This window comes from Trichoderma reesei (genome assembly GCF_000167675.1).
Source record: "Trichoderma reesei QM6a unplaced genomic scaffold TRIREscaffold_7, whole genome shotgun sequence".
In the NCBI taxonomy this organism is placed as follows: Eukaryota; Fungi; Ascomycota; class Sordariomycetes; order Hypocreales; family Hypocreaceae; genus Trichoderma; species Trichoderma reesei.
Window position 1 is genome coordinate 244,259 of NW_006711154.1, and position 27,028 is coordinate 271,286.

Sequence of the window (27,028 nt, forward strand, 5' to 3'; positions counted from 1 at the left end):
CAAGTATAAACGCCGGGCATCGATCTAGCATTCAAGATCTGGCCCGTCATTCTTACCGTCATCAAGCCACCGACAACAAGTTTTGCAAAAGGGATTTCAATTGCAACTTGAGGAGACCAAAGGGGACGCTAGTGAATTTTCCATGTGATTCCACATAAGAAAAGAAATATGACGCAGGCCTATACACCCATATAGAGGGTGACTCGCTTCCGCCTCAGCTTGGTAAATTTAGGGTAGCGCACTAGCAACTGGGCAGACAGATGTGAAGTTGGGCAGCGACCATAGCATTGCAGTTGGAAGAGACTTGTTGGTGCTTTGAGGGACTTGTGATACGCCACGAGTTATTGGGCAGGTAAGCATCATATTGTCCATCTCCCTTGCATAGGTAGGCAGTAAGGTAGCGTGAATGCCAACACCAAAGTCCGGAGCTCGACATTCATCATTTGCAAATCGTTGCCGTCCGCAAACGGTACCTTATCAATCCAGCGCATACAACGTAATACATACACGGCATCATCATCACCAACATGAGCAAACCAACATCCATCGCTCAAAACAGAGCAAACTCATGGCTCAACACCTCCCAGTCGCATCCGCCACTCATCCTGACAAATCGTAATACATGCATGTGCCTGACCGGAAATTGTACAAGAACGAATGCTTCGAGCCATTCTTCTTTTCGTACTTGTACCTCCACGTGTCCAGCTGGTCGTGGATTTCCCGCACGTTCTTCTTCTCCGAGGTACTCACGCTATGTTCGGCCTTGCGCCAGCTCTCAGGGTCCGACAGCTTGGTGTTCTGCACCAGCTCCATCAAGTGATCGCTGGTCTCGACAGCCAAGATGGGGCCTTCCAGGAACGAGTTCATCAACGAAGCCGCTGTGATTTGTGCTTGTTCCACCACTGTTCGTCGGTTAAACTTCTTGCTCTTGGTTTGCGCGACCAGAATCTTGACTTCCTGCTCATGTTCCTTCTCGCCATGTGGCGCAGACTCGGGCGCTCCACGAAACTTGGCCGCCGCCTTAATGTCTCGGTCTCGAATCTCGGGCTTCAGCCAAGAAATGAGCTGCGCCATGGGAAGGTCCACGTCCGGCACATCCTTCTTCCCTACAGTCTTGATTTTGAGCATAGAGTCTTGCTTGATGATGATGATCCAGGAGTAGCTCTCGTCCCGGTGTTTTGACATCAGGTCTTCAGGAGACCTCGAGTCTCTCGCGAGTTCTGCGCTGACATCGTGTGACCAGAGCAGCCGCAACACCTCAATGCCGGAGGAGCGGAGGGTGGCAGGATCAAAACTGGCCACCAGTATATCGCACTACAAGTTCATTGTCAGCTGGGGATTTCCAAGATGTCTCGGATGATGTTAGTAGTCCACTTACTCGCTTACTGCTGAAGATACTGCTCACGTCTTCTTCGGCTTTCCGCAGGAATGAATAGCCGCCTGATTTAGGCGTCTTCGCCAGCCTTTCCCACGCCAGGCTGAATCCGACCGCATGTCGCTTCTCGAATTGTCCTCCAATTTTGGGGCGCTGCTCGTTGATCAAGTGATCGTATCGGCCACCTGCCGCGAACACGTCCTTGGCTTTCCTATCGTAGATGCATGAGAAGAGGATGCCGCCGGTATAGAAGGCTTCCTTGAGACTGTTGAGGGGATTGATGTAAATCTTGGTATCGATGCCCAGTCGCTTAGTATACTCGACCACTTCCTTGAGATGCGCTATGGTCGACGAGGCACGCTGATACATGTCGCTGCCTTCGAAGACGAGCTTCAGCTTTGCAAAAGCCTTGTTTGGTGTGTCTGGGACATCGTATAGTTAGCAGTCTGTGTCTGTTGATCACTGTCACGCGCGGCGAAACCGTACCTCGGAAATCGAATCGCTGAAGTTCGTCAATACTAGTCGCTGAGATGCCAACGGCAGGTGACCGCAGCTCCATCCTGATTTTCTGCCATGTATGGTTGTGAATATTGAGTCTGGACAGAACATCTGCCGCTGCCCTTCTGGAGGAAGTTGGAATGCCGCAATACTCAAAGATGAGCTGCAGGATATCAGAATGCCCGATATGGAAGCACATTTGCGATGCAGACAAGGATGGAAAAGTGTGGAGAATTTCGTCCAAGACCTTCAAGACTTCGGCTTCCTTCAACGCGAGATCCAGCGTGTCCGTTGTCACAATGTCAAAGTCCACTTCGCCAAACATCTGAGGCTGTCCTGTATCTTGCTTGTCTCTAAAGACGCTGCCAAACGTATAGGTACGTTGCAATGGGTGGGACTGTGAATGCTTTGCCAGCATTCGAGCGTGTCCCATTGTAAGGTCATAGGGAAGCTGCAGAACGGTGCCGTTGGAATCAAGAAGCCGTACGGCATTGTCAGCGTAGTGCGAAGACTTGGGGTAGATGGACGTTCGTGTTGCTTCGAGAGCTCCATGCCGGCGGAAGATGGCCACCAGCGCATTCTTGACGATGCTTTGGTTCAAGAGCTCGGCAGCACTGGGCGTGACACCGTTCATGTCCCATGCGAAGTTCTTGGCTGCCTCCACAGGCCGAGCAAAGAGCGTTGCAAGCATCTTCTGATAGTACGGCGAGTTGGGGTCCGCCAGCCCCGCCAGAGTCCGCCTGATGGTCTCGCTCTCCATCTGGACGGGCAATTTGCCGCTTTTGAGAAGATCAGCGCTGGATGGCCGCTCCTTGGGGTTGTGATTTACGAGTGAGAGAACAATCTCGGTCTGTGTCTTGTCGGTAGGTCTGAAATCTGAGGGGAGGACAGGAACAGGGCGTCGAAGCTGCCCAAGAACGTCGGCTTTTTGCATACCCATCATCGGCATGTAGCACATTTCGAAAAAGATGATTCCAAGAGAGTACATCTGAACAAAATGTTAGCTTACAGAAGACATTCTACAGGAAGCGGCCAGAACATACGTCGACTTTGGTGCTATACATTCCATTGGATGCGGACCTCACTTCTGGAGCGGAATAGTAGGCGGTCCCGATACTCCTGGTCATGTCGTCGGCCTCATAGCCGTTGGCAGTGGCTCGATCCACAGAGAACTGACCGCTGGTTGCCAAACCAAAGTCACCAATCTTGACATTGTCCACGCCATCTGCGCTACTGGCAATAAATATGTTTTCCGGCTTCAGATCGCGGTGAACAATACTGAGAGAGTGGATATGAGATAGACCCTCGAGGATCTGCCTGAATAGGCGCCATACTTCTGGAGTGTTCTTGTAGAGCTTTCGTGCGATGAGATCTCTCAACGTCTAGCATCTGGGTAAGTTTCTGCTCCATAGGTCATTATTGTTCAGTTATACGTACCCGCTTCTCGCAGTACTCCATAGATATGTAGAGAACAGTCCGGTAGGACCGATGCATGCGAGTGCGCCGCTGAATGGCAGCTAATCTCTCCTTCTCTTGATTCTTGTCACGATGACCTGCAGAGTCCATGATTGAGCTCCCATCATCGTCCTCTTCGTCATCGGACAAATCATGGTCTTCGTCGTCATCCTCATCCTCGTCCGAATCATAGTCAAAGTCTGCTGCGGCATTGGACGATATGAAGTCAAGACCACCAGTGCTGGTAGCAAACTGAATGTCAATGCCTGCTGATTCGTTGCCCGTGTCCCGGGTGTCCTCAGTGTAGTCCTCCGTTGACGTTTCACCCTCGGTATCCGTCGAATCGGGGATTTCTTCAACCCAAGTGTTGTAATACCGTACGACTGCGGGATGGCTAAGCTGTGAAAGCAGTCGAACTTCTTTGAGAATTTCCGTCAAGCTGGCTTGCGAACGCTGTGTGATTTTCTTGATGGCGTATATCTGCCCATCCAGCTTCTTCCGGGCTTTGACGACCTCGCCGAACCCGCCTTTGCCAAGTCTTCCTTCTTCCACAAAGTCTTCCGTGTATCGAGAGACAGCCAAGGACCGAGTCGTCATCGAGTCTCTCCTAAGCCTCACGGGAAGAGCCTGAAGAGAGTTGACGGACGGGCTGTGAGCCAGCATGGCAGAGCTGTCTTCAAACAAGACAGGGGCATCAGTCGCTAGAAACTCACTGGCGCCAAGTTCGAAAGCCCTTGGTCTCTTCTGCCTATCGTCTTTGAAGAAACGACTCACTAATTCCTGGAGGGGGTGGGAGAGCATCACCGACTCCATCAGGTTCTTGGGAGACGAGTACTTGCGAAGCACATCCAGGCCAAATACCATCTGCACAAAGACGATACCAAAATCCCAAATGTCCGACTTGGACGTGTACTGAGGTTTTGTAGCTGCAGCGATCTCTGGCGGCAGCCAATACGCAGATTTTGCAGTTGCGAGCCCAGGGGGGCCTTGCTTTTTGGAGCCGAGGTTGAGGATTTCTCTCTGGTATGAAGCATCGGAGATTTTGGGTATAATTTCTCCAGTGGACTCCCTGAAGAGGAGAATGTTCCTGGAGTGAATGTCTTGGTGTGCAATGTTCTTATTGTGAAGGAAGTTGAGAGCATCCAAGAGATCCCTCGTCCAAGAACGAACTTTTCCTATCTCGAGATGGCCGGCCAGCTCCAACAATTCCTCCAGGGAGCCTCTTTCCGCCAGCGGCGTCAGGACCCTCACTGTCCATGCGTTGGCTGTCGGACGATCGGCAGCTACACCGCTTTCGACTTTGAAGTCCAAGATATCGACTAGATGTCGATGATGGACCTTGTTGCCAATCTTCAGGTCCTGCAGCCGAGATTCCAGAGACTGCAGCTGCTTCTTGAACTCTTTCTGATCCTTGCCGTTTGGGCGCAGAACAACTTCCTTCAACGCCAACTGCTGATTGCCCTGACCATGAGAGAGTACCGGACGAACAGTATACACGGTGGAAGCTTCTCCAGCACGAGGATCAGACTTGCCTGTGACGGACCTGAACGTCAAGGCATTCCCCATGCGGTCAGTCATAGTGCAGAACTGATCGAACTCGATCGTCTCACCGTTCGATACAGAGGATGAGGATGGCCTGTGTGGACTGAGGCCATTTGAGCGGCGACTGAACCTAGACTCTCGCGCCTTTTGCTTCTGCCGCTGCAGCTCCTGTTGCAATTCTTCGGCAGCAGCCTTCTCCTTCTCCTTCAGTTCCTCCTCTTCCAGCTGCTTCTCCTTCTCCTTTTGCTCCTGCGCTAGCTTTGCTAAGGCAGCTTCATGTCTGTCCCGTTCTTCTTCCAGCGAAGGCAGCTGTTTGCCGGATGCCTTTGCCTGCGCGGCATCTTCAAGGATGTCCTGAATACCCTCGACAATCTTGTATATCATTTCTTCTGCTTCCTTGGCGAATATTCTGGGCTGCGTCTCCATGAACTTTTGAATCTTGAACGCAGTGACCTCGCGGAGATATTGCTGGCCTTTGAGCGTCATGAGCGGCGGTGTCTTTGGATACGTCGCCGTCAGAGTGAAGCCGACAGTGACGGCAAGCTCTTCATCGCTCGGAGCCTTGATCCGAATATCGAACGAAGGATCGGACTTCTAGAACTGGGTGTAAGTCGAGACGCGCCGACAAGGAACGAAGCCTGCTAGGGGTAGAATACCTTCCAGGCGCTATGCGCCGCGGTGTGCTGGATAAAGTCATCTCCATAAATCGCTTCTAGGGCAAAAATCTCGTTCCTCTGGAGCTCCTCGTACTCAATCTTGGTCGTCGCATCCGTGCCGGTGGGCTTGAGGCCCGGAAAGCTTGAGTCATCCTTGGGGTTCTTGGGCGGCCCTGTCAGTATCCCGGGTTTCTTCCACGCCATGGTTGCGTGATACCTGGGTAAGAGCCACAGCAGAAGCCGTGACGCTTTACACAGAAGAGGCCATGATGGGCACGTTCAGTAGGGTCGAGGTGTAAGGTAGTAGGTAGTATGGCTGGTGTGGAGGAGGAAAGATTTCCAGCTTGAGAAGGGGCCAGTATCGGCTGAATGAAGCTATCGATACCAGGTGGCGGGGCAGTTTCATCACCTGGTGCCTCCAGGCTCTCTAGGTAGGTAGTAGCGCCTTGCTCTGGTACCTAGGCTCCCCCCTGTGGCCCGGGTCAGCACGTACCAGCGACAGCTCTCCAGGCCGCTAAACCTGTCCACGGGTGCCTGTGCAGGGCTGAGCTGGAGGCTTCGTCCAGTGGGCTACAGCGGCCGGCTGGCGATCGATCCCATCCATTTGATGAACTCCACTGTGCTGAGACGTCGGGACGTGGACGCCGCTAGGCCGATTGTGCATCTGAGGCCCGCTGCCACTGGAGAGCTCGGCATACCGTCCTGGAGCTTGCGGCCGCACTGTGCTTCCATCGATAAGGGAAAAATACAGTAGGTAGCATTTCGTCACTGGCCAAACACACCGACAAGCAGACACAAGTAAACAAACACATCGATCCTCCCCAGCCACCGAGCTTCGACCTGCAGACACGGCAAAGTCCGGGGGCTGAGGGCTGCACACTCATTTGACTTTTCCTACAAATACACCCTCAGCTCTTTGCAGATTCTTTGTCGAGAAAGTTACAATCGTTACGGACTTTCGCCCAGGATGCTTGGCTGGATGCTGGGGCGCGGAGACCACGCGCCGGACGCGGTCGACGGCGGTAAGTGAGGATATATGCATCTCCATGCAATCATGATGGATCATGATGCATGCATGGACGTAGTGATCGAAATCTGATGGCTTTCTGTTGTTCTTCCGCCCCATTAGACACAGCCCTACTCGATCAGCCAGACACTCCCGCTCCCGTCTTTGCAGCCAGATCCCTGAAGAGCGCGCTCTTCGGCACACCAATTCGAGATGCACAACGATCGTCGCGGGATAGGAGAGCAGCAAAGTCAGCATCTGTAACGGCAGAGCATGGCCTGGATACTCCGTTGAAGCCGCCGCCGCCGGGCATCCTGCTGACGCCTGGTACCGGAACGTCGAGACCAAAACGCGTGTCATTCAACCATGAGCTCGCTACGACCAAGACCATCTCGCCGAATAACGAAGGACCTGTAGTCGGAAAGAGAACCCGCCTCTCCGATGTGCTCGAAAAGGCGAGGCGGAAAAGCACCACCAACGTATCCAAAACAATCACGCCCCAAATCGTCAAGGACGAGTCGGATGAGGAGGACTGGGAAGAAGAGGAACATGACGACCTCGGGGATTTTGGCGCCAACGACGTAACCCTGGACTTGAACGAGCCACGATCCCAGTCTGGCATATATTGGAAAGAAGAGTTCGAGAAATACCACCGAGAGGCACGAGCGGAGATGGAGAAGCTTTTGAAATACAAGAAACATCTGAAGTCCTACGCGGAAGAGAAAGACTTGGAAGCTATCCACCTGGCCCAGAAGCTCAAAGAGGAGCAGGAAAAGGTTGCTGCCATGGAGAAGAAGCTGGCGGAGAGCGCAAACCCAACGATGTCGAAAAGGAAAGGCGAGATACTGGAAGCCTCGACAACTGTCACAGACTCGAACGCCCTGGTGACCCAACTCCGACGTAGGATCCGGGAATTGGAGGCAGGAGTGCCTGAAGAGCCGGAGGACGACGACGAAGCGAGAGAGTGGAGGCGGCTTCAAGGAGCGACGTCCCCAAACACGGCAAGAACTCTGCTCGAGACGCAGCGAGAACTGCGACGATCCCGGGCGCAGTTGAAGGAACTGGACGCCTTACGAGGCCAGGTATCCTCACTCAAGGCTCAGTTAAAAGTTGCCGAACAGCGCAAAGCTACGGATTACATTGCCAAAGACGATGTGTCTGACACGACAAAGATGAGGGAGCTCAAGGCGCAGCTTCGGTTAGCAAAGGAAGAATCGGCGAGAAAGGACGCTGAGTTTGCGCAGCTGAAACAAGACTTTGATCTTTTCCGAAAAGAGAGCAATGCTCACGAGGCTGATACAAAGGCCGTTCTCGAGCGCGCGCAAACCAAGATTTCGGATCTGAAGAAGGAGCTCAAGACCTTGAAGAACAAGGGCACTGCGGATGAAGCTCGATCAAGAGGCCGGAATCACACATCAGGGGGCGGCAAGGTGCCAAGGGACAGCGAGGACGAGGACGTCCTGCCAAGGCTACCCGCCGTGACAAACGGTACGCGGAGGAGTATCGACGTGGCTGATCTTGAGCAGCCCAGACATCTGTTTGAAGGGGCCAACTCGAAGTCTCGGACGTTACGGGATAAGTACCAGACTGACAGCACGCCGGGTCAGTCCCGAGCAATGGCCAAGCCGAGAGGCGCAGTCGAGTCATCGGGCGACCGCCTCAACGCTGATAAGTCAAAATGGCCATTTCTGGCGCCTAAGCAGCCGAGAGATCGAATCTCCGTCAGCGAGGCCGCGCCGATCGTCTCGGATGAAGACGATACTGCCCCCCTTCCCAGCATATCAACCGTGGTAAAGCCCACGGCTCAGATCAAGAAATCGGCTTCAACGGAGGACGATACAGACGTCCAGATTGACCTTTTGCAAGATCGCTTTGCCCGGCTAGGCGGTCCCGACACAGCTGAACATAGGTTGAAGGACGTGTCCAAGACGAACAACATGAAGGGGCTGTTGCCGCCTGAGCGACGGGCGGCCGCGCTGGCTCGGATCGAGAAGAGGATGGCCGAGAAGAGGGCGAAGCGACGAGATGGACTGGACAAGGAGAATGTCAGGCCGTAACGCGCTAGAGTTGTTTCATTAGCAAGTGTATATGAGGATGGATTTTGGTTTTTTTTTTTTTTCAGTATCTAATTTTGGGATCAGCGTTGGTGTTTTGGGACAGCGAGGCAGAGGGTGGCTTATCAGCGTTATTTATTGCCGTGAGAAGCGGATTGTAATGCAAACCCAACGGGGTGCTTGGATTTTTCACTTATAAATATCTTGTGTCTTATCCTCCTAACCCCTTAAATTTATCTCCATTTTCCTACTTTTTGTTATCTATCTCATGTAGGGTCTGTGGTTCGCATTGTACCTGTAGGTATGTAGCTAGATGGCGGACGTTGACGCGTGTAAGGCGTCTCCTATCGAGCGGCTATCACACACGATCTACCTACCTTACCTACCTAAATGATGATGTGTCAACCGCCCAATCTTGACCTCTACATGAACCCTTCCACAACATTCCCCGGAAATGGCATCGCAAGATGAAATCGAGACTGAAATCGCGCTGCTCGAACGTCGCCTGCAAGAGGCAAAAGCCCGTTTAAAAGCTCTGAAACCATCATCATCAACAACATCATCATCATCATCGTCCAATTCCAACAGCAGCATCCCGTGTAAGTTCACCTACTTCACTCCCCTCACTCATCATTCCAAGAAATCAACCTCTCAACTCACGCCGAATCCAACAGCTCATCCCTCGCCCTCTGCATTCTCACCCGCCTCCTCACACACGCACTTCCTCCTGCTCCTCTCCGACTCCGCCCTCCCCATCGGCTCCTTTGCCTTCAGCAGCGGCCTCGAGTCCTTTGCCGCGCACAACCGCAGTGCCGCCTCGTCCTTCTCCTCCTTTCTCCCGCTCTCGCTCTCGTCCTACGCGTCCTCCACGCTGCCCTTTGTCCTCGCCGCGCATCGTCGGCCGCAGTGTCTCGCGGAATTAGATGACCAGCTTGATGCGGCTGTCATTTGCACCGTTGGTCGGCGCGCGAGTGTCGCCCAGGGAAGGGCCCTGCTGAGCATATGGGAGCGCTCCTTTAAACCAACCAACCTACCACCTTCCACTTCCTCAACCTCATCCTCATCCTCATCCTTTCATCAGGCCGCCAGCAACAACAGCAGCAGCAGCAGCAGGAGCAGCATCTCGCCAGACGCCCTCGTGCTCAGCAACTTCTCCGCCCTCCTCCGCCGCGAAAGCACCAAGTCCAGCGCCGGCGAGCCTCCCCTCGTCTCCGCCCACCTCGGCCCCCTCTTCGGCGTCATCGCCGCCGTCGTCGGCCTCTCGCTCCGGCAGACGGCCTACGTCTTCATGCTCAGCCACGTCAAGGCGCTCGTCTCGGCCGCCGTCAGGGCCAACATGTTCGGCCCGTACCAGGCGCAGAAGATGCTCGCGAGCGAGCACGTCCAGGCGCTCATCAACGCCGTCGTCGAGAGGGAGTGGCATACGTCTGTGGAGGAGGCTGGGCAGAGCGTGCCGGTGATGGATCTGTGGGTTGGGCGGCATGAGCTGCTTTACTCGAGGATCTTCAACAGCTGAGGATTTCTACATGTTCAACAGCGGAGGCTTCTACATATGCATGCAGGGTCAAGTTGTCTTGCATCTCAAACTGGTATCATTATAAACGCTGTACCTATAGAGAAACAAACCCTTTACCCAAATCTAGAATATTAAACGAAATTCGAAACCAGATACCACCAGAGTAATCAAAAACGCCATTCTACTCATCGCTGTCGCTGTCATATGCGACCAGAGGCCCTGTAGATGCGGGTGCCGCTGGTTTCGATGCCACTGCGACCTTGGCCCTATTCAATGCCGCCAGAGTGCTACTAGAAAAGACACCGGCGCTCTGCTGGGGCTGCTGCTCATTCTGCTCTTGCGCTGCTGGAGCTGCTGTTTCCCCGGCCGTTCCGTCTTCAATCATGGGGCGTTGCTGGTATTCCACTTCGTATCCTTGACGCCCAACGGGATTGACTGCGTTGGGGCCCTGGGCGAAATGGATCTCGTCGGGAGCCTCGTAGCCTTCCAGGCCATAACTGCTCTCAATCTTCCTCCGTTTCCTGGCCTCTGGATCTTTGCCCTCTATTTCGGCGACGAATTCGGCTGGTAAAGCTCTTCTAATTGCTTCGGCAGCTTGCTCCTCGATCCGTCGCGCTTCTCGGGCTCGCGCCATGGGATTGGGATCGGCCGTGGCCCATCGGACGTTGAGCACTTCGTCGTGGTCGAGGGATCTAGCATTGGTTAGTGATGAGGCGTTACATCGTGACACAGGAGGGCAGATACATACTGATGCGCCATGGCCTCCTTGGCGAATTCGGCATTTGCCTCATTAACGTACGTGACGAATCCAACGCCTCTCTGGTTTAACACACGGACTATCGCCAATGGTCAGCACATGCCAGGATTTAAAACATCGTAGCTTGCTAAGATACTTACTGCGTTCAATGGGGCCCCATTCGGCAAAGTGACGCGCCACAATCTCCTCAATGTCGTCTGTTACGTGTATGCGGCCGATGTAGATGGTTCTGTTCTGACGCATGAAGCTTCCAACGCCACCCATGTCGTCTCGGTAGTCGGCAAACTTGTCTCTGCCAAAGATGTCGACGTTGGGCGCCGAGACGTCGTAGGGTCCGGGCAGTCGGTGCAGGTACATGCAGTCGGCTCCTCGCGGGCACAGCCCCCTGGCGAAGAAGAGGCAGAAGTAGCTCCCGGCCACGCTGTCGGCCTTTGTGTATCCGCTGTCTCGCGCAATGTTGCAGCGCCCCTTGGCCTTTGTCTGCTGGTATGCCTCGTGATCGCCGCCCGCCCATTTGTTGTACCTGCCTTGGTGTCAGCCGCGCCGTCCTGCACAGCAATTGAGCGCTCGCAAAGACTAATAGTGACTCACCAGATGTTAAAGGTCGTGCCCGTCTGTGGTGGCGGCTCGTTGGAAAAAGTGCTCGGGTCGACCTGGGGTCTGGCTGGCCGCCGCTTCCTGCGGATGATCTTCTTGACGACCTTCTTCTCTGTAGGGGCCGCGACCTCGTTGCTGCTGTTTGTTGTTGCCAGAGCCGTGCTCTGGTTCTCTTCTTCGGCTGCTGGCGCCGTTGCGACACCGTCTTCGTGTTGGTCCGTCATGATTCGGTTGAGCAAGAGAGACAGATGATGGTTGAAATCGCGATGGCAGAAGCAAGTTGGAAGCAGCAATTTGGCCCAGCTTGACGCGCACAAGGCTGCAGAACACATACTAGTGGCGAAAGAGGAAGGCGGTGGCGCTAGTGCGAATCTGATTACATGTACATGCGGTACACAGCCAAACGCCCCTCCAAACTTCTTTTGCTCCGTCTTGAGCCAGAGCCCCGCCATTATCAAATCTCAAGGTCGACTTCGAAGCCTCTCGGTTCCCTCACAAAGGCTCGACGACATCGATACCTCTCTTACTGAACTCATCTCCTACTGTTATTCCCCCCCTTCCACTCATAGACACACAAAGACGGTTCTGCCGTCTATAAATAACCGGGCTTCAAGATGGTGAACATTACAGAAAAGATCAAGGAGTGAGTAGACCGGTTGGTTACATTATGAGAGGCCGTGGCTGATGATATGTCCAGGATCGAGGAGGAGATGAGAAAAACACAAAGTAAGCATCTTCACGAGAGACACTCCACGAAGCCCATTATCTCCCCTTGATAGCCGCGGATGCACCACCGAGGCCCCTGTATAAGTGCGGAAAGCATGAGATGGCGAGAGAACAGCAGTTATACGACGGCGACGGTGCACTTGGCGGGCCATCTATCATGCAATTGAGATGAGACAATGGACATGGCACAGGCTCAAGTTTCCGAGATTGGCCCGTTCAAGTGTATCTTCATCTTTACAACCTTACACTTCTCTCCATCTATGCTGGGCATAAACCGTCGAACCTCATTGCATCTTACAAACAATCTCATCATCTTGGGGCTCCAAAAGAAAAAACTTTATCAATTCATGTCAGTCTACGGTCTAGCTAACGATGCAAACAGAAAACAAGGCCACCGGTATGTCCACGAATGATGCCCTGGTAAGAAACCGAGACTAACAAATGGTCAGAATACCATTTGGGTCTGTTGAAAGGGTAAGTCGAGAAAAAAACCATGTCTCGAAGAAGCAACCTCCTAACGACACTAGAAAGCTTGCACGTCTCCGAGCGCAGCTGCTAGAACCAGGTCCCGGAGCCGGCGGCGGCGGCGGCTCAGGCTTCGACGTGAGCAAAAGTGGTGACGCCCGAATATCCCTTGTCGGCTTTCCCTCAGTAGGAAAGTCCACGTTCCTCTCCAAAGTCACAAAGACGAAATCCGAAGTAGCCTCATACGCATTCACAACCCTCACGGCCATTCCCGGAGTGCTGGAGTACGGTGGTGCCGAGATCCAGCTGCTCGATCTACCCGGTATCATCGAGGGCGCTTCCGAGGGCAAGGGCCGAGGCCGACAGGTCATCTCGGCCGCCAAGACGAGCGACCTGATTCTCATGGTGCTGGACGCCACAAAACGGGCCGAGCAGAGAGCGCTGCTGGAGGCCGAGTTGGAAGCCGTCGGCATCCGGCTGAACCGCGAGCCCCCGTAAGTGAGAACAACAACATCAGGGAAAAAAACGTCTCTGTGTATCATAGGTCCCTATGTCTCATCGGCTGACAATCCTTTCCCCCCAGTAACATCTACCTCAAGGTCAAAACGGCCGGCGGCATGAAAATCACCTTCCAATCGCCCCCCAAGCGAATTGACGAGAAGATGGTCTACAACATCCTCCGCGACTACAAGATCCTCAACTGCGAGGTGCTCATCCGCGACGAGGACGTCACCGTCGACGACCTCATCGACGTCATCATGAAGGACCACCGCAAGTACATCAAGTGCCTGTACGTCTACAACAAGATCGACAGCGTCTCGCTCGACTTCCTCGACAAGCTCGCGCGCGAGGACCACACCGTCGTCATGAGCTGCGAGCTCGACCTCGGCATCCAGGACGTCGTCGACCGGTGCTGGAAGGAGCTCAACCTCATGCGCATCTACACCAAGCGCAAGGGCGCCGACCCGGACTTTAGCGAGGCGCTCATTGTGCGCAACAACAGCACCATTGAGGATGTGTGCGACAGGATCCACCGCACGCTCAAGGACACGTTCAAGTATGCGCTCGTCTGGGGCGCCAGCGCGAGACACATTCCTCAGAGGGTGGGCTTGGGGCATGTGGTTGCTGATGAGGATGTTGTGTATATTGTTACGGCATGGAAGGCGTAGATGTAGTAGTAGATTAGCATAAGAATAAGAATGTTACGAGACATTGGCAGTCTTCTTTACTCGTTATCCAAGACCCTGCTGCAAGTTACTTCATGATTTGTATTCCGCACCGATGATAACGGAAATAGAAGAGATGAGGACTATTCATATTGCCCCTTTTTGGCATCACCTCAAGAAGGCATATCCGTGGCTCATTAAACTATCAAACGCCGAAAGCCACCTTAAAAGACAAATTCCTGCGATAAACCTCTATCCTTATATTCCGACGGAGGCCTCGTCCCAACCCAGATTCCCACTCAGCCGTTACCCAGGCTGATCCGTTTCCCGTCCCCACTTGTCATCCATTTTGACTGGGGAAAGGGGTCGTTAAAAGACAAAAGAAAGAAGAAAAAACACCCAAAATCGAGAAAGCAACGCAGCCGTTACTGTACAAATACCAGAAGAATCGCCGTCGCAAAGAGTCCGCCCACCAAATACTCAGCGAAGCCGCGACTTGAGGATAGGCTCGCTGCCGGCACTTCTAGCACCGAGCGGATTCTCGCCTGGAGCAGCGGCCGCCCTCACGCCGAATGGATTCTCGCCTGCGAGCCTCTTAGTGCTCGTCTGGGCGAAGAGTGACTTTGGCTTGGCCCTGGAACACGAACGAGACTTGTTAGCCTTTGTGCTTTCCAAAAGGGGGGCCCCGTGTTCAATCGTCTAGGCATATATAGGTGATTGTCATCGGAAGGGGCCTTTATTTTTGGGTGGCTTCCGTGGTGAAGCTGGGGGAAATAATCGAGGGAGATGTAGGTTCGAAGGCGAGAGAGAGAGAGCGGACATACTTGGTGACTTGCTTGTTGCGCAGCGCCGAGAGCTTTGCCGTGCAGGGACTCATGATTGTGTCCGAAGGCGAAATGTACTGCTTCGTCCTGTATCAAACCATCCCCAACAAGGGGTCAAGTCAGTCAAAAGAGCAACTCGAAATGTATGTACATCAAAAGCAGAAAGGGAGGGGAAGGGGCTCGGCGTACGGCTCTTGGGCAATCCTGGACTGAAACACCTGGCGATGGTACTCCATGCTCTTGACGCCCTTAGCGGGAGCCTGGCCATCGGCAAGAGCGGCGTTGACGTCTCTGTCGCCGAGGATCCTGGTGCCGGACATGTTGTTTGCTCTAATCAATGTGTATCTTTTGTAGAGGGGATGTTTTCTGTCGTGTAAAGGGAGTTGGTGGTTGTGTCGTTGCCGAGCAGGATTGGCTCTAGATTTGTGTGTGTGTGTGTGTGCGTGAAGAAAGTCGTAGCAAATCAACCAGAAAAGGTCACCGTAAACCGTGAAAAGAGAAGAGGAAAAGGTAAGATAGAAAAGAAGTGAAAGGTATGGGGGGTGGGCAGCCGTCCGGTTTTGTAAAAGGTTGCAATGCACAGCACTTAAGAAGAAGGCGACAAATGTCAATGCAAGTTTCAGCTTTCTTGATCAGGTATCAACCGAAGAGGATTGGGCGGATAAAGAACAAGGAAACAACAAAAGGGAGAAGAAGAAGAAGAATGACGTCCACGCTTCATTCACGCAAAAAGGTGTCGAACGAAGAGAAGTAGCGGAAAGTAAACGAATGCCGGACGTTGGCTAGGCAACGGTGACCTTCTTGTTCTTTTGCCACTTACACAACTGACGCAACCCCTGCATTTTTCTTTGGGCCTTGGTATGTATGCATGAAGCGTGTGTGGAGTCACGGCAACGGACACTTGTGGCCGAAGCTGCTACTAGCAGAGGGGAGTGAGAATTATCTTGGTCTTTCTGTTTGGATTGGATTGGATTTATTATTGCCTGGACTGGCAAGACTGGGGTTGGTTTCTGAAATGTAAAGGGGGAATAAAGAGTCTGTTTCTGAAGTTGGTGGAAAGTCGTGTGAGTCAGGGGGGTGTGGCATTAGGGATGAGGTGTTGACAGACGGTGTGTTGGACGTTGGTTGTCTGTCTACACTGCTGAAGATGGGACGAAGGCGGCGAGGAGACATGCTAGAAGAAAGCTACTAGTAGTACTATATAGCAAAAAGTGTAACCATCATACATCCTATACGAACCATGGCGTCTTGTAACTCGTCATTACATTTCGTCTACCGATAGTCTGCATATCCTGGGTAATCGCTAACATCTGCATTGCCGTCTCCAGATGGTTTCATCTGGCATATCTTACAAACCCATAGCACATCAGAATAAACCAATAGTATAGGCATCTTCTCTACAGCTTGGCACTATGCTTAATCTTGGAGCCAGGCTCGGCAATCTCAGTGCCGTATCGCTTCAGCAGCTCCTGCGTCTTGGCCTTCTGCCACTGGATCTTGGCCGCCGTCTCCTTGCCGCGCTTGTTCTCGTTGCGGCCCATCTGCTGCAGATGCACCTCGTCGGGGCCGTCAGCCAGGCGGAGCGTCCGGATGCCCGCCCACATGTTGGCCAGCGGCGTCTCCTGAGAGACACCGGCGCCGCCAAACGCCTGCACGGCGCGGTCGATGACGGTCAGCGCCGTCTGGGGAATCAGCACCTTGGCCTCGGCAATCTCCTTGAGCGCCTTCTTGGGGCCCTCCTCGTCCATCCTGACGGCCGCGTTGAGTACGATGAGGCGTGCTGCGTCAATCTCGATGCGCGACTTGGCGATCCATTCGAGGATGACGCCGTGCTCGCGGAGGAGCTTGCCAAAGGGCTTCTTGCTCTCGTCGTTGACGCGCATGAGCATCCAGTCGAGGGCATTCTCGGCCTAGGATAGTTTACCGTTAGTGGAAAGGAACCATCAGGTAGGGTCAGGTGGTAATAAAGCAGCAGACTTACAGCGCCAATGCAGCGCATAGCGTGGTGGATGCGCCCAGGTCCCAGTCGGCCCTGGATAATCTCAAAGCCCCTGCCCTCGCCGAGCACCAGGTTCTTGGCCGGCACGCGCACATTCTTAAAGGTGATGTGACCGTGGCCGTGGGGAGCGTCGTCGTAGCCGTACACCTTGAGCATCCTCTTGATGGTGATGCCGGGCAGGCCAGCGGGGACTAGAATAACCGACTGCTGCTTGTACGGATCGGCGTTGTTGGGATCCGACTTGCCCATGACAATGTACAGCTTGCATCGGGGGTCGCCCGCGCCGCTGGACCACCACTTGGAGCCGTTGAGGACGTAGTCGTCGCCGTCGCGCGTGATCTGGAGCTGGATGTTGGTGGCATCCGACGACGCGACCTCGGGCTCCGTCATCAGGAACGCCGAGCGGATCTTGCCCTCCATCAGGGGCTTGAGCCACTCCTCCTTCTGCGCCGCGTTGCCGTACTTGGCCAGCACCTCCATATTACCCGTGTCGGGCGCGGAGCAGTTACACGCCTCCGAGGCGCTGCGCGAGCGGCCCAGCCACTCCGCCATGAGGGCGTACTCGACGTTGGTCCAGCCAGGCGACTCGGCGTAGAAGCCCTTGGGCAGGAACATGTTCCACAGGCCCAGCTTGCGCGCCTTGTCCTTGAGCTCCTCGATGATGGACGGGTGTGTTTCCCACCGGTTATCGCCCTCGCCTATCTGGGCTTCCAGCACGGGATCGGCGCTGGAGGTCACTGTTAGCCGTGGGATCGCGAGATGCGTGTCGCGGAGCTGTCGAGTGTCGTCCGGGAGAGATGTGGGATATGGTCAGGGCTCACGGAATGCATTCTTCCTCGACAAACTTGGCCACGATGTCAATCTTTTGTCGCGCCGCCTCGCTGACGTGCTTTGAAACCTGCAATCAATCAAACAGTCGAGCTGTCAGCTTCAATTCCATGGCTTGATATCCGCTCGGGGAGCGCCTGGGTCGATGGGGAAGTTGATATTGAGCTTACAATGGATGGGATCCGAGCTGACATTGTGACGAAAGACGGGCGGTATCAAGTAAACCACGAGAACAAAGAAAGAAAGGGTATAGTAGGAAAGATGGATGAAGGTGGAGAGTCTCCCCGCAAATGCTGAAACCGTGAGACCATTGAGAAAGTGCTGCAAATGGTGTGATATTTATCTGACGGATGAGCCGAGGCGGAGAGTCGACCTGTCGGGCCACGATTCGGTGGAGAGAGTCTGGGGTAAGTCGCAAGCCGAGGTGCAGAGTGGGGGGGCGCTTCACCGACCCTGATAGGCGCCTGGGGCGCTGTAGCTGCAGTGACTTTTAGCGGGCGATGGGCCGTTACAGAGCACCAGGCCTCTGTATCAGAGCTGGAAGAAGACGGGAGTCCGATGAGGTCAACCCACCTAGTCATTGCAAGATGATGAAGCTGCATTCGGTTGATATTTAATGCCCAAGATACATCATAGACCGGATTCAAAAGACAAATGCAGGGTCCGATTGATGCAAGATATATAACAAACCAGTAGCATGGAATCGCTTCCAGCTACGCATAGAATCTATAGCCCCAGTGTCCTTGACAACGTAAAGTTAGGTAGAGAGGTAGCATGAGATGACCAAATCGAAAGCTCTCCCCTCTCCCCTCTCCCCTCTCCCCTCTCCCCTCTCCCCTCTCCCCTCTCCCCTCTCTTCTCTCCTGCAGCCACCAGTTAGGAGCCGAGGCTATAGCTGATGCCATTGCCATTGAATCCCCCTCGTCGACAGTTCCAATCGTCCGCAATCCTTCAACCAAGAAAACAAGAAAAAGAAATCAACCCAGACACTAAAAGAGCAAAAAAGGATAAGGAGACAGAACAAAAGACCAAAGAAAAATTACTGTCCCCGCAAAACACCAACATTGCTTCGTTCCTCCATACTTTGCATCCAGACAAGAAATTGTATCGGGTCCATGACCGGGTATGTCGTTTCTGGTTATTCACGCTCAATCTCTGATCACTGTCGTATTCATCCAAGTATCATGTCGCCCTCTTCTCGTTTAGCAAGCACATCCGTCACGGTCGTTGTCGATGTGGATGTTGATCGGGTCATCAAAGTCGCCGCTGTATTCCTCAGACTCTTCTTGAGCCAAAGCATTTCGAGCAATAACTGCCGACGGTTAGCAAAAGACTCTCTCACGGCCATCACAAGCAAGGCTTGTCGTACCCTCAAATGCTTGGTCAATATTGATGGCCTCCTTTGCACTCGTCTCAAAGTATGGGATGTCGCCTTTGGACTGGCAGAATGTCATGGCTCGCTTGGTCGAAATCTGCGCGCCTGCTGCGTTAGCCATCTACGAACAAGGATCTCAAAGCATGGGCACCAGTCCTTACCACTCGCTTGCTCTCCTCCACATCAATCTTGTTTCCAAGGACGACCTGTAGATGTACAATCAGCCAATCATTCCAAACCGCAGTGCTGCCGCAACAGTCACACTTACAAAAGGAAAGTTGGGTGGATCTCTCGGCGAAGCCTGGATCAAAAACTCGTCTCGCCAGCTGTCCAGGGCCTCGAAACTCTTGGCGTTGTTGACGTCGTACACCAAGACGCAGCAGTCGGCTCCTCTGTAGAATGCGACGCCCAGCGACTGGAATCGCTCCTGTCCGGCGGTATCCCAGAGCTGCCCAAATTATCAGCAACCATTTCCTTGCCGCCCTTTCCATATGCCCTCAAACACCTCATACCTGCATGGTGACCTGTCGATCGTCCACCAGAACCTCCCGCGTTAGGAAGTCGGCGCCGATGGTCGCTTTGTAGCTTGCGCTGAACTTCTTGTTGACCTAGAGGGGGGGCGAAGAACAATCACGTCGCCAGTCAGTCGTTGCAGGCCTCGGCGATGGACAGGAGTCGTAGTGGTCATACATATTGGTTCATCAAGCTCGTCTTGCCCACACCGCTATCTCCAAGGATGATGACCTATCGAAGCAAGCAGCTTTAGCATCGCATTCCCGCCGAGCGGCGCCGGTGTTCTGGTTTCTGTACCTTGAGAAGGACCTTCTTGTTGCGCGAAGACATCTTGACTGATCGTGGTGACGCTCGCTGCTCGGATGACGTGATGGAGACGATACAAAGCAAAGCCACAGCGAGCGGAGGCGGCCTCGTCCAAATGCTGATTTTCCGCAGAGAGAGAACAAAAGATGTCAAATGAGAGAGCCACCGACTTCTGCAGAAGTAACAGGCAAGCCCAAAAGCGGCAGATGTCACGAGACTTGGTCGGTGTTTGATGGATGGTGAGGCTTCAATGACGAGGCTGGCTATGGTCTGGATTTGTTGATTGCGGGCAGCGATTGCCTTCTAGCGCCCACCCAACGGTACCTATTTGTAGGTACCTAGCCGGATCCACCCTGATACCGGTGTCGTAATGGCGCGATAGGCCGATGGGGGTTTAGCGCTTGGCGGCTTGTGGTCTAGCGCCATGCATAACTGTAGCCTCCGCATGAGCAGCCCGTAACTCAATCATGCGTGCAACTGCACGTGATAAAGTACCCCTTGGCGGGAGACGCGCTGCAGAGGTACCTCCATCCATTGACTCGGAATTGTATGTCATCTCATATCGCTTGTCGCTTCCAGGTACCTTGGCTTTTCCAAGCGAATCTAGACATGCCTCTTCTTCTCCCTCAGCATCGGCAGTGAACCAGCGCTTTCACATACTACTACGCTATCCATCTGCTGGCCGTCCTGATGGCCCTGGAGGACGCACCGGCGCTTTGCCATGGCGGATGATGACTTGCTGGGAAAGGTGCACAGCCTGAGCGACCTGGAGCTGGCCATCCTGCTGTGTCTCGTCAATCGAGAGCATGTCTTGATTAGCACTCCGCCAGCCGCCATTGACGACTTGGTGCAGGAGCTCCAGCTGGTATGTATCCAAGATCATATACTCGATCTTTTTCTCTTCATCTGTCGTCCTAACAGCGGTTACGTCGCGCAGATAGCAAGCAAGACCTTCAACCTCCAATCCGTCGTCGTAAACTGCCACCCATCTACCACGCTCGAAGACTTCGCCTGCGCTCTCCTCCTCCAACCTCAACAACCTCCCCTCCTCAACGCGACGACGGTATCCCGCTCCGCCTCGCCATTTGCCCGAGCAGACTCGTACTTTGCGCTCAACTCGCAGCCGAACCAGCAACACCGATCTTCCACACCGCTCAGCCTCCGTACCACCACTCCTTTCTCGGCCTCTCCACAGATCGCCCACTTCGTCATCGCAAAGAACCTCGATCGCGCCCCGAGGGTCGTCCAGATCCAAGCGCTCGAGTTGCTGCGCACGCGGCGCATATTCACGCGCACGTCCGTCCAGGCTGCACCGAAGCAGTTTGTCTTTGTGCCTGTTTTAGGGGCCGCGAGCGGTGGTGAGGCGCATGTTACGGCGCATCTGAATGACTTCTTTTCGGTTGCGCACTGGCATAACCCGGATGATGGTTATGTCAACCTCGATGAAGCTGAAGGTCGCTCCGATGGCGAGGATGCGACGGCGTCTACGGAGAGCGTGGTGAAGAAGGGCATGATGCCCTCAACAGCGCTGATATCAGACATTGTAAGCTCGTCGACCCCCACCCCGGAGACCCGACAATGTAAGGTATATATATATATATATATATATTGACAAGTACCTCAAGGATATCAGCCATCTCGCAAAACTCAGCCAGGAGGTTCAGATCGATGTCGACATACTCCGCTACCAGATGAACATTGTTTCATTCCTACGAATGCACCGCGCCGTCGCAGGCGGCATCTCCCCCGCGGCGACGAAGCATTTGCACCAGCTCGTCAAGAGCCTCGCCCCCCTACACAAGCTCGATTTTGTGACCCCTGCCCTTGTCGGGCTGGCCGTGAGGAAGGTATACCTCCACCGGATACGCATCACTGAGCCTGAAAAGGAGCGGAGCATGCAATGGGGAAGCCAGCTCGAGGCCGTGGAGGCCTTGCTGGAAGATGTAGGCCCCGAGGAGGTGATTGAAGAGGTTCTGGAAATGGTCACTGCGCCTCCTTGATATTATTCTTTCTATAAGCTCTATTGCTGCTTTTATTCTGTCTCCCAGCAAAAGCTTGGCGCGAAACGCAAAAAGACAAGCTCCTTGATATCCCATGCGTTACATTTGATAAATCTAGAAACATTCCATATCCGGTTGCGTTTCATAACATTAATATATATCGTACGCAACTCTTATAACCCTGCGCAACAGCGTCCAAATCATATAAGGGATATGCTTTTGCGATGTAGAATTATACGCGATTCTAGCATACCATGGTCTTGAACATCATGAACCCCTATAATTCATGAAAACGACTGGGTGTAGTCAAAAGGGCTCTCTATGAAACCTCCTTGATCTTGCACGACCAGCCCGAGCCAGGCGCCAAAAGGGGCAGACTAAAAGTACAATGTTAGTCGGTGTCGATGAGAAATGAGAGAGAAGGGCATATATCCTTACCTAGCTCCAAGGCACCATCCCAGCTCATTGCCCTTGATCTTCTTTGCAACCTTGACCTCGCGGTCAATAGGCATCTCATAACCGGTGTGCAGCAAAGCCATCATAAAGTTCAAGTCCAAGCAGTGCTCGGGCCGGTCCTCGAGCTCTTCCAGCGCACCAGGGACGCTGGAGAAGACGTCCCAGGCCTCCTTGCCGGCGCACACCTTCTGAGTAAGGTCTTGCATCTCGCGGAGAGTAAAGGAGTCGGGCATGCCGAGGGGCTTGGTGCGGTCGTAAAAGTACGAGAAGATGTAGACGTCCTCCTTGGCAAACGTCTTGGACAGGGCCGGCTGGTGGACGCCGTTGAAGGAGCAAGGGGCAAGGGCGCACTCGGCGTCCTTCTTGAGGATCTTCTCGGCGAGATTCCGGCACTGGGCGGGGGAGGGCTGAGATGGGCCGGTGAAGTTGAAGCTGCGGGCCTCGCCGCCGTTGACCTCGACGTCGATCTGCTTGGTGGTGCCGGGGGCGATGCAGGGGTGCACAATGGGCGCGTTCATCCAGGTCTGGTCGTCTCCCTTGGCCTTGGCCAAGTCGTCAATCAGGGCAGAGTGGAGGGCCTTGCGAGCGGACATCAAGCCGTAGCCAAGGTGGGAGTGCTGGTACAGGTCGAACTTGTGGCCGCCAAAGTCGAGCTCGTACTTGTGGTCGCCGGGAGCGAGCTTCTCGGGCATGCCTCCGTCCGCAGCGTCCTTAAAGGTGGGCTCAAAGACAATCTGGGTTGAGCCGCCACCGAGATCGAAGACGGCCGCCGTCTCGCTCTTGTCGGGCCCGCCAATCTTGCCCAGGAGGTAGTTGGTGGTGATCCAGGCGTACACACCCTCGTCGGAGCCGTCCATGATGGCAACGCCGTTCTGCTCCGCGGACACGACCGGGAAGGGGTAGTCCTGCTCCAGGTGGCGCCTGACCTCAGCCAGGATGGCGTCAGCCAGCTCCTTGCCAATCAAACGCAGTCCAGCGGTGGCCTTGACGGCAACAGGAGAGCATTTCTTGAGCGCATCGGGGACGTGTTCCATGGCAACAGCCAGCAACGGGTCGAGGCTCTTGGCGGCGGCCACGGGGTCGTTCTTAAAGGCGCTGAGGCCGCCGACGGACTTCTCCGTCATCTTGAACTCCTCCTTCTCCAGCTCGGGGATGGGACCGCAGTTGTTGAACTTGTAGACGTGGATTCGCGAGCCCGTGCTGCCGGCGTCGATCATCAGGACATACTGGACAATGGGCTTGTCCTTGGAGTACGACTTGGAGCACTTGTCGGTGCCGTATGAAGAGTCCGTGGGAGCCTGGCCGCTGTTGGGAGCGCCGTTGCCAGCAGCGGCAGCACCGTGAGTGGCAGGAGGGGCGTTGGAAGCAGGGACGCTGTCGGCGGATGATTTGATGTCGGAGGCTTCGCCCAGAGGGCTCTTGTTGTAGACCTCGACTCCGGTCGGCGAGAGCCAGTAGAACAGGCACATGAGGATCAGGACCAGCGCGCCGGTCTTGAGCCATCGCGACTTCTGCGCCTGCGACAGCATGGTGTCTTTCATGCTGGCGAGAGGGCCCTTTCTGCGCTGGCTGGGAAGGTATCGATCTGTCTTTTCGTGAGGGTCGTGGGCAGCGTGTTTGGTGGGCAGCGACACGGAAGTTCTCCTCATCAGGCCGCGGGGCGATCAATGAGAGACGCCGCAACGCATGAACGAGAGGCGAGAGGAATGAAAAAGAGAGCAGCCAAAAGGAAGGACGGCAATGAATGAAGGAAGAAAAAACAAGTTGGATGGTGGGACGCGAGACGGCACACTGTTACATTGATCCTGACAAGGCGGACATGGGCCTGAGGCGCGGAAGCGAATCTGGAGGGGGAGAAAAGGAGTCCTGGCAGCAAATCGCCTCTGGGGGTGTGGAGGGACCGCGCAAGGCACGCAGGAGGTACCGGCTAGTGCTGGTTTGTATGCGGCGGTACTTTGGCCATCCACTGGCCACCTGTGCAGTGGATTCGCCGAAGCGGCGCGATAAGGTACAGTAATGCGTACATGGGCTCGTACTGCAGACGATGGGCGGCTTCAGCGAATCAGCAAGTCGCCACATTTGCCATCCAATCCATTCCAGGGCCCCTGAAATCCAAATCCGCCCCTGGATGATGCGTCAGTGGGCCGTTGCTAGTGACGCCGCGATCTTTAGCGGACCTGACGCTGCAGGGTAGGCGAGCCTTTGACTTGACGTTGATCAAGTGGCCGGATGAGGGCATGATGAGATTGATCAGGACTTGAAATGGCATCATGAACAACAGATCTGTATTGCCGTATCATAATACCTTTTTTTTGTTGCTGTTACTGAACACCAGGGCAAGTCCCTTGTTTTATCCCTCGGCATTGGCTCAGTGTCTTCTGGATGCTTCCGGTTGAGGAGCGGCGGAGTTTGTACCCCGAAATCCGATTCTTGCGCCTCTGCTGAAGCCTCATCAATGCGTAAACCACTTGCTGCCTTGAGGTGAATAAATACACGCTCAAACATATCATCACACGCAGTCTGATTCCTACAAATAAGCTACATGTCGATACTGAGATAATTGGTCCAGACGCCCTCCATCACGAACTTTACTCGCCTCGCCAGCCTTACTTGACGTCACCAACTACCTACCTTAGTACTCTCACAAGCCGGACAGACATGGACGTCCACCTTCTTGTCTACGACCTCTCACGCGGCTTGGCCCGCCAAATGTCCATGGGCCTCTTGGGATTCCAGCTTGACGCCATCTATCACACCTCGATCGAGCTCCAGGGCCGCGAGTACGTCTACGACGGCGGCATCATCTCCATCGTGCCGGGTACTTCGCATTTGGGCCAGCCTATGGAGAGGCTATACCTTGGCAAGACGAGCCTCCCCATGGACGTTATCGAAGACTATCTGGAATCAATACGCTCTGTCTTTACGGTAGAGGTATGATGGCATAATACTAGCCAGCTCTTCTTCTTTCTTCATATCAAATGTGTTTGCTGACTAGGACAAATAGGCATATGACTTGTTCCGCCACAACTGCAACAACTTCACTGATGCATTCTCCAACTTCCTCCTCGGCAAGGGCATCCCAAGCCACATCTCGCAGATGCCACAGGCTGTTCTTGACTCGCCATTTGGACGCATGCTGATGCCGCAGCTCACACAAGGCGTCAACGCCAGCAGGCAAAACGGCTCCATCTTAGGACTGCAGCAGAGCGCCCAGCCTACCGCACCCATCAAGGCAGCCTCATCAGTGAGAAATGTGACCAGTCAATCGGAACTGACGGCTCTACTGGACCATGCAAAGGGGTCTTGCGCAGTCGTCTACTTTACTTCGGCCACTTGCCCTCCGTGCAAGATGCTTTATCCCTTGTACGACGAACTAGCCGAGGAGTTTGCTGGCAAGGCGACTTTCATCAAGATTGATATTGCGCAGCCGCAGGCCAGCTTAGTCGCCAGCGAATACTCGATCAGTGCGACTCCCACGTTCATCACTTTTCTCAAGGGACAGCAAGAGAATAGATGGTCTGGCGCGGACCCGGCTGCTCTGCGGGGGAATGTCCAGCTGCTGGTAGAGATGGCCCATGTCCGCCATCCTCATGAGAAGCTCCGTCTTCCCACGTTTGCCAACCCTAACACAAAGCCCGTGCTGTTTACCAAGGTACCGCCGATGCAGAAGCTGGTAGCCAAGATGGGCGAAGAGATGGCCAGCAAGCCCGAAGTTCAGCAACTAAAAAGATTCATCGAGGATCGTGCCAAGGGCGAGGCTCTGGATGCGGTGCTGCCAAACATGGGACACATGGCCACCTTTCTCCAGGACTCAATCGCAAAGCTTCCCGTAGAAGTCATGTTCACAATTGTCGATCTTTTGCGGTGTGCCCTCCTCGACCCTCGAGTCAGCGGGTACTTTGCCGAAGAGACGGCGCACAAGACGGTTGTGACCATCCTCGATGCCGTTAACAAACAGGACAATTGCCCATACGCGCTACGCCTTGTGACGTTGCAGATGGCTTGCAACCTCTTCTCTACTCCGCTGTTCCCGGACGAGATACTTCGAAACGAACATCTCCGTGGCCCAATCACGGCGCTGATATCAAGCAGCTTCCTCGACGACAGCCATAGCAACACTCGCGTGGCGGCATCCTCCCTCTTGTTCAACATTGCCCTGGCAGACCGCAAGGCCAAGATCGGCGAGACTGGATCAAGATTACCAGATGAGCACCTAATCGAGCTCGCGGCATCCGTGGTGGAGGCGATCGCCCAGGAAGAGGAGTCGGCGGAAGCTCTTCAAGGCATGCTGTCGGCACTGGGCCACCTGGTCTACTACACGCCTCTAGACGGAGAGCTCGCCGACCTCCTGCGGGCTCTGGATGCCGAGGGAACGGTCCTGGCGAAGAAGAAGGCGTTCCCCAAGGAGGCGCTGATTGCGGAAGTGGGAGGCGAGCTGCTTGGAAAGGGCCTCAAGGCAGGGTCGGCGTGATGAAGCAGTTTGGCGATCTGACGATGACACGAAGTTTCTTTCTTATACACTAGTTACCTATACTACTTATATAGACCATACAATAAGAGTATGTTAATACAGTCTCATGTTGCCTTTCCCCATCACCCTCATTGTGATATTTCCTTCAACTTGCACTCGATATCGGGTCCATCGCATGTACATCTGAGCATGCCGTGGGACTTGACCGGACGATACTTTGGTACCTGTCAATCTCTGCAAAACATCCGGCTGAGTCATCCATCCCCAAGCAAGGCCCCACCCTGCAAGCAAGCCCTTTAAAAGCACGACCACACGCCAAACTTTTTTGAAATTTTTTCTTCTTTTTCCTTTTCTTTATCAAAAAGCCAACTGAGCTGCCACGACCCTCACCCAGCAAACCCACGGTGTTGCGTTGCCTTTCCCCTCGTGGGAAACGCTCAGAA

The 27,028-nt window shown here is 54.2% G+C and overlaps 11 protein-coding genes across 11 annotated transcripts; 5 read left to right on the forward strand and 6 right to left on the reverse strand.

Moving 5' to 3' along the window:
* Positions 1–600: 600 nt before the first annotated feature.
* On the reverse strand, positions 601–5,730 carry TRIREDRAFT_60051 (translation initiation factor kinase; the record flags this gene model as incomplete). The annotated part of the gene is made up of 6 exons (XM_006964591.1): positions 601–1,314; positions 1,379–1,797; positions 1,862–2,861; positions 2,917–3,255; positions 3,311–5,464; positions 5,527–5,730. The coding sequence occupies 6 exons, from the start codon at positions 5,728–5,730 to the stop codon at positions 601–603; spliced, it is 4,830 nt and encodes a 1,609-aa protein (XP_006964653.1).
* Positions 5,731–6,493: 763 nt separating this feature from the next.
* Positions 6,494–8,589, forward strand: TRIREDRAFT_106283 (uncharacterized protein; the record flags this gene model as incomplete). The annotated part of the gene is made up of 2 exons (XM_006964408.1): positions 6,494–6,548; positions 6,656–8,589. The coding sequence occupies 2 exons, from the start codon at positions 6,494–6,496 to the stop codon at positions 8,587–8,589; spliced, it is 1,989 nt and encodes a 662-aa protein (XP_006964470.1).
* Positions 8,590–9,040: 451 nt separating this feature from the next.
* Positions 9,041–10,102, forward strand: TRIREDRAFT_3462 (uncharacterized protein; the record flags this gene model as incomplete). The annotated part of the gene is made up of 2 exons (XM_006964313.1): positions 9,041–9,185; positions 9,261–10,102. The coding sequence occupies 2 exons, from the start codon at positions 9,041–9,043 to the stop codon at positions 10,100–10,102; spliced, it is 987 nt and encodes a 328-aa protein (XP_006964375.1).
* Positions 10,103–10,227: 125 nt separating this feature from the next.
* Positions 10,228–11,696, reverse strand: TRIREDRAFT_77007 (uncharacterized protein). The gene is made up of 4 exons (XM_006964592.1): positions 11,451–11,696; positions 11,000–11,382; positions 10,851–10,938; positions 10,228–10,794 (listed from the first exon to the last, which is right to left on the reverse strand). Exons 1-4 carry the CDS (start codon positions 11,678–11,680, stop codon positions 10,284–10,286), a joined length of 1,212 nt encoding a protein of 403 aa, XP_006964654.1. The 5' UTR covers positions 11,681–11,696; the 3' UTR covers positions 10,228–10,283.
* A 374-nt stretch (positions 11,697–12,070) lies between these two features.
* Positions 12,071–13,816, forward strand: TRIREDRAFT_77009 (uncharacterized protein; the record flags this gene model as incomplete). The annotated part of the gene is made up of 5 exons (XM_006964409.1): positions 12,071–12,099; positions 12,154–12,182; positions 12,608–12,656; positions 12,710–13,141; positions 13,231–13,816. The coding sequence occupies 5 exons, from the start codon at positions 12,071–12,073 to the stop codon at positions 13,814–13,816; spliced, it is 1,125 nt and encodes a 374-aa protein (XP_006964471.1).
* A 477-nt stretch (positions 13,817–14,293) lies between these two features.
* On the reverse strand, positions 14,294–14,957 carry TRIREDRAFT_106287 (uncharacterized protein; the record flags this gene model as incomplete). The annotated part of the gene is made up of 3 exons (XM_006964593.1): positions 14,294–14,447; positions 14,638–14,724; positions 14,827–14,957. The coding sequence occupies 3 exons, from the start codon at positions 14,955–14,957 to the stop codon at positions 14,294–14,296; spliced, it is 372 nt and encodes a 123-aa protein (XP_006964655.1).
* Positions 14,958–16,034: 1,077 nt separating this feature from the next.
* On the reverse strand, positions 16,035–17,658 carry TRIREDRAFT_3464 (uncharacterized protein; the record flags this gene model as incomplete). Its single annotated transcript, XM_006964314.1, has 4 exons — positions 16,035–16,547; positions 16,619–17,363; positions 17,458–17,534; positions 17,635–17,658. The coding sequence occupies 4 exons, from the start codon at positions 17,656–17,658 to the stop codon at positions 16,035–16,037; spliced, it is 1,359 nt and encodes a 452-aa protein (XP_006964376.1).
* A 1,008-nt stretch (positions 17,659–18,666) lies between these two features.
* On the reverse strand, positions 18,667–19,682 carry TRIREDRAFT_60331 (small GTPase of the Rab/Ypt family; the record flags this gene model as incomplete). Its single annotated transcript, XM_006964594.1, has 7 exons — positions 18,667–18,776; positions 18,834–18,936; positions 19,001–19,045; positions 19,108–19,287; positions 19,352–19,447; positions 19,530–19,583; positions 19,650–19,682. The coding sequence occupies 7 exons, from the start codon at positions 19,680–19,682 to the stop codon at positions 18,667–18,669; spliced, it is 621 nt and encodes a 206-aa protein (XP_006964656.1).
* A 697-nt stretch (positions 19,683–20,379) lies between these two features.
* On the forward strand, positions 20,380–21,693 carry TRIREDRAFT_47167 (uncharacterized protein; the record flags this gene model as incomplete). Its single annotated transcript, XM_006964365.1, has 3 exons — positions 20,380–20,523; positions 20,596–21,201; positions 21,284–21,693. The coding sequence occupies 3 exons, from the start codon at positions 20,380–20,382 to the stop codon at positions 21,656–21,658; spliced, it is 1,125 nt and encodes a 374-aa protein (XP_006964427.1). The 3' UTR covers positions 21,659–21,693.
* Positions 21,694–21,820: 127 nt separating this feature from the next.
* TRIREDRAFT_77014 (guanosine diphosphatase) lies at positions 21,821–23,763 on the reverse strand (the record flags this gene model as incomplete). Its single annotated transcript, XM_006964595.1, has 3 exons — positions 21,821–22,035; positions 22,097–23,412; positions 23,488–23,763. The coding sequence occupies 3 exons, from the start codon at positions 23,761–23,763 to the stop codon at positions 21,978–21,980; spliced, it is 1,650 nt and encodes a 549-aa protein (XP_006964657.1). The 3' UTR covers positions 21,821–21,977.
* Positions 23,764–24,772: 1,009 nt separating this feature from the next.
* TRIREDRAFT_121325 (uncharacterized protein) lies at positions 24,773–26,585 on the forward strand (the record flags this gene model as incomplete). Its single annotated transcript, XM_006964410.1, has 2 exons — positions 24,773–25,045; positions 25,119–26,585. 2 exons carry the CDS (start codon positions 24,773–24,775, stop codon positions 26,583–26,585), a joined length of 1,740 nt encoding a protein of 579 aa, XP_006964472.1.
* Between the last annotated feature and the right edge of the window lie 443 nt (positions 26,586–27,028).

Excerpts from the sequence above, each read along its gene's own strand:
- TRIREDRAFT_77007 (XM_006964592.1), bottom strand. The coding sequence starts at position 11,680 with ATGACGGACCAACACGAAGACGGTGTCGCAACGGCGCCAGCAGCCGAA. Across the intron at positions 11,383-11,450 it reads GGCACGACCTTTAACATCTG|GTACAACAAATGGGCGGGCG; the intron begins GTGAGTCACTAT and ends ACACCAAGGCAG. Across the intron at positions 10,795-10,850 it reads AAGGAGGCCATGGCGCATCA|ATCCCTCGACCACGACGAAG; the intron begins GTATGTATCTGC and ends AACCAATGCTAG.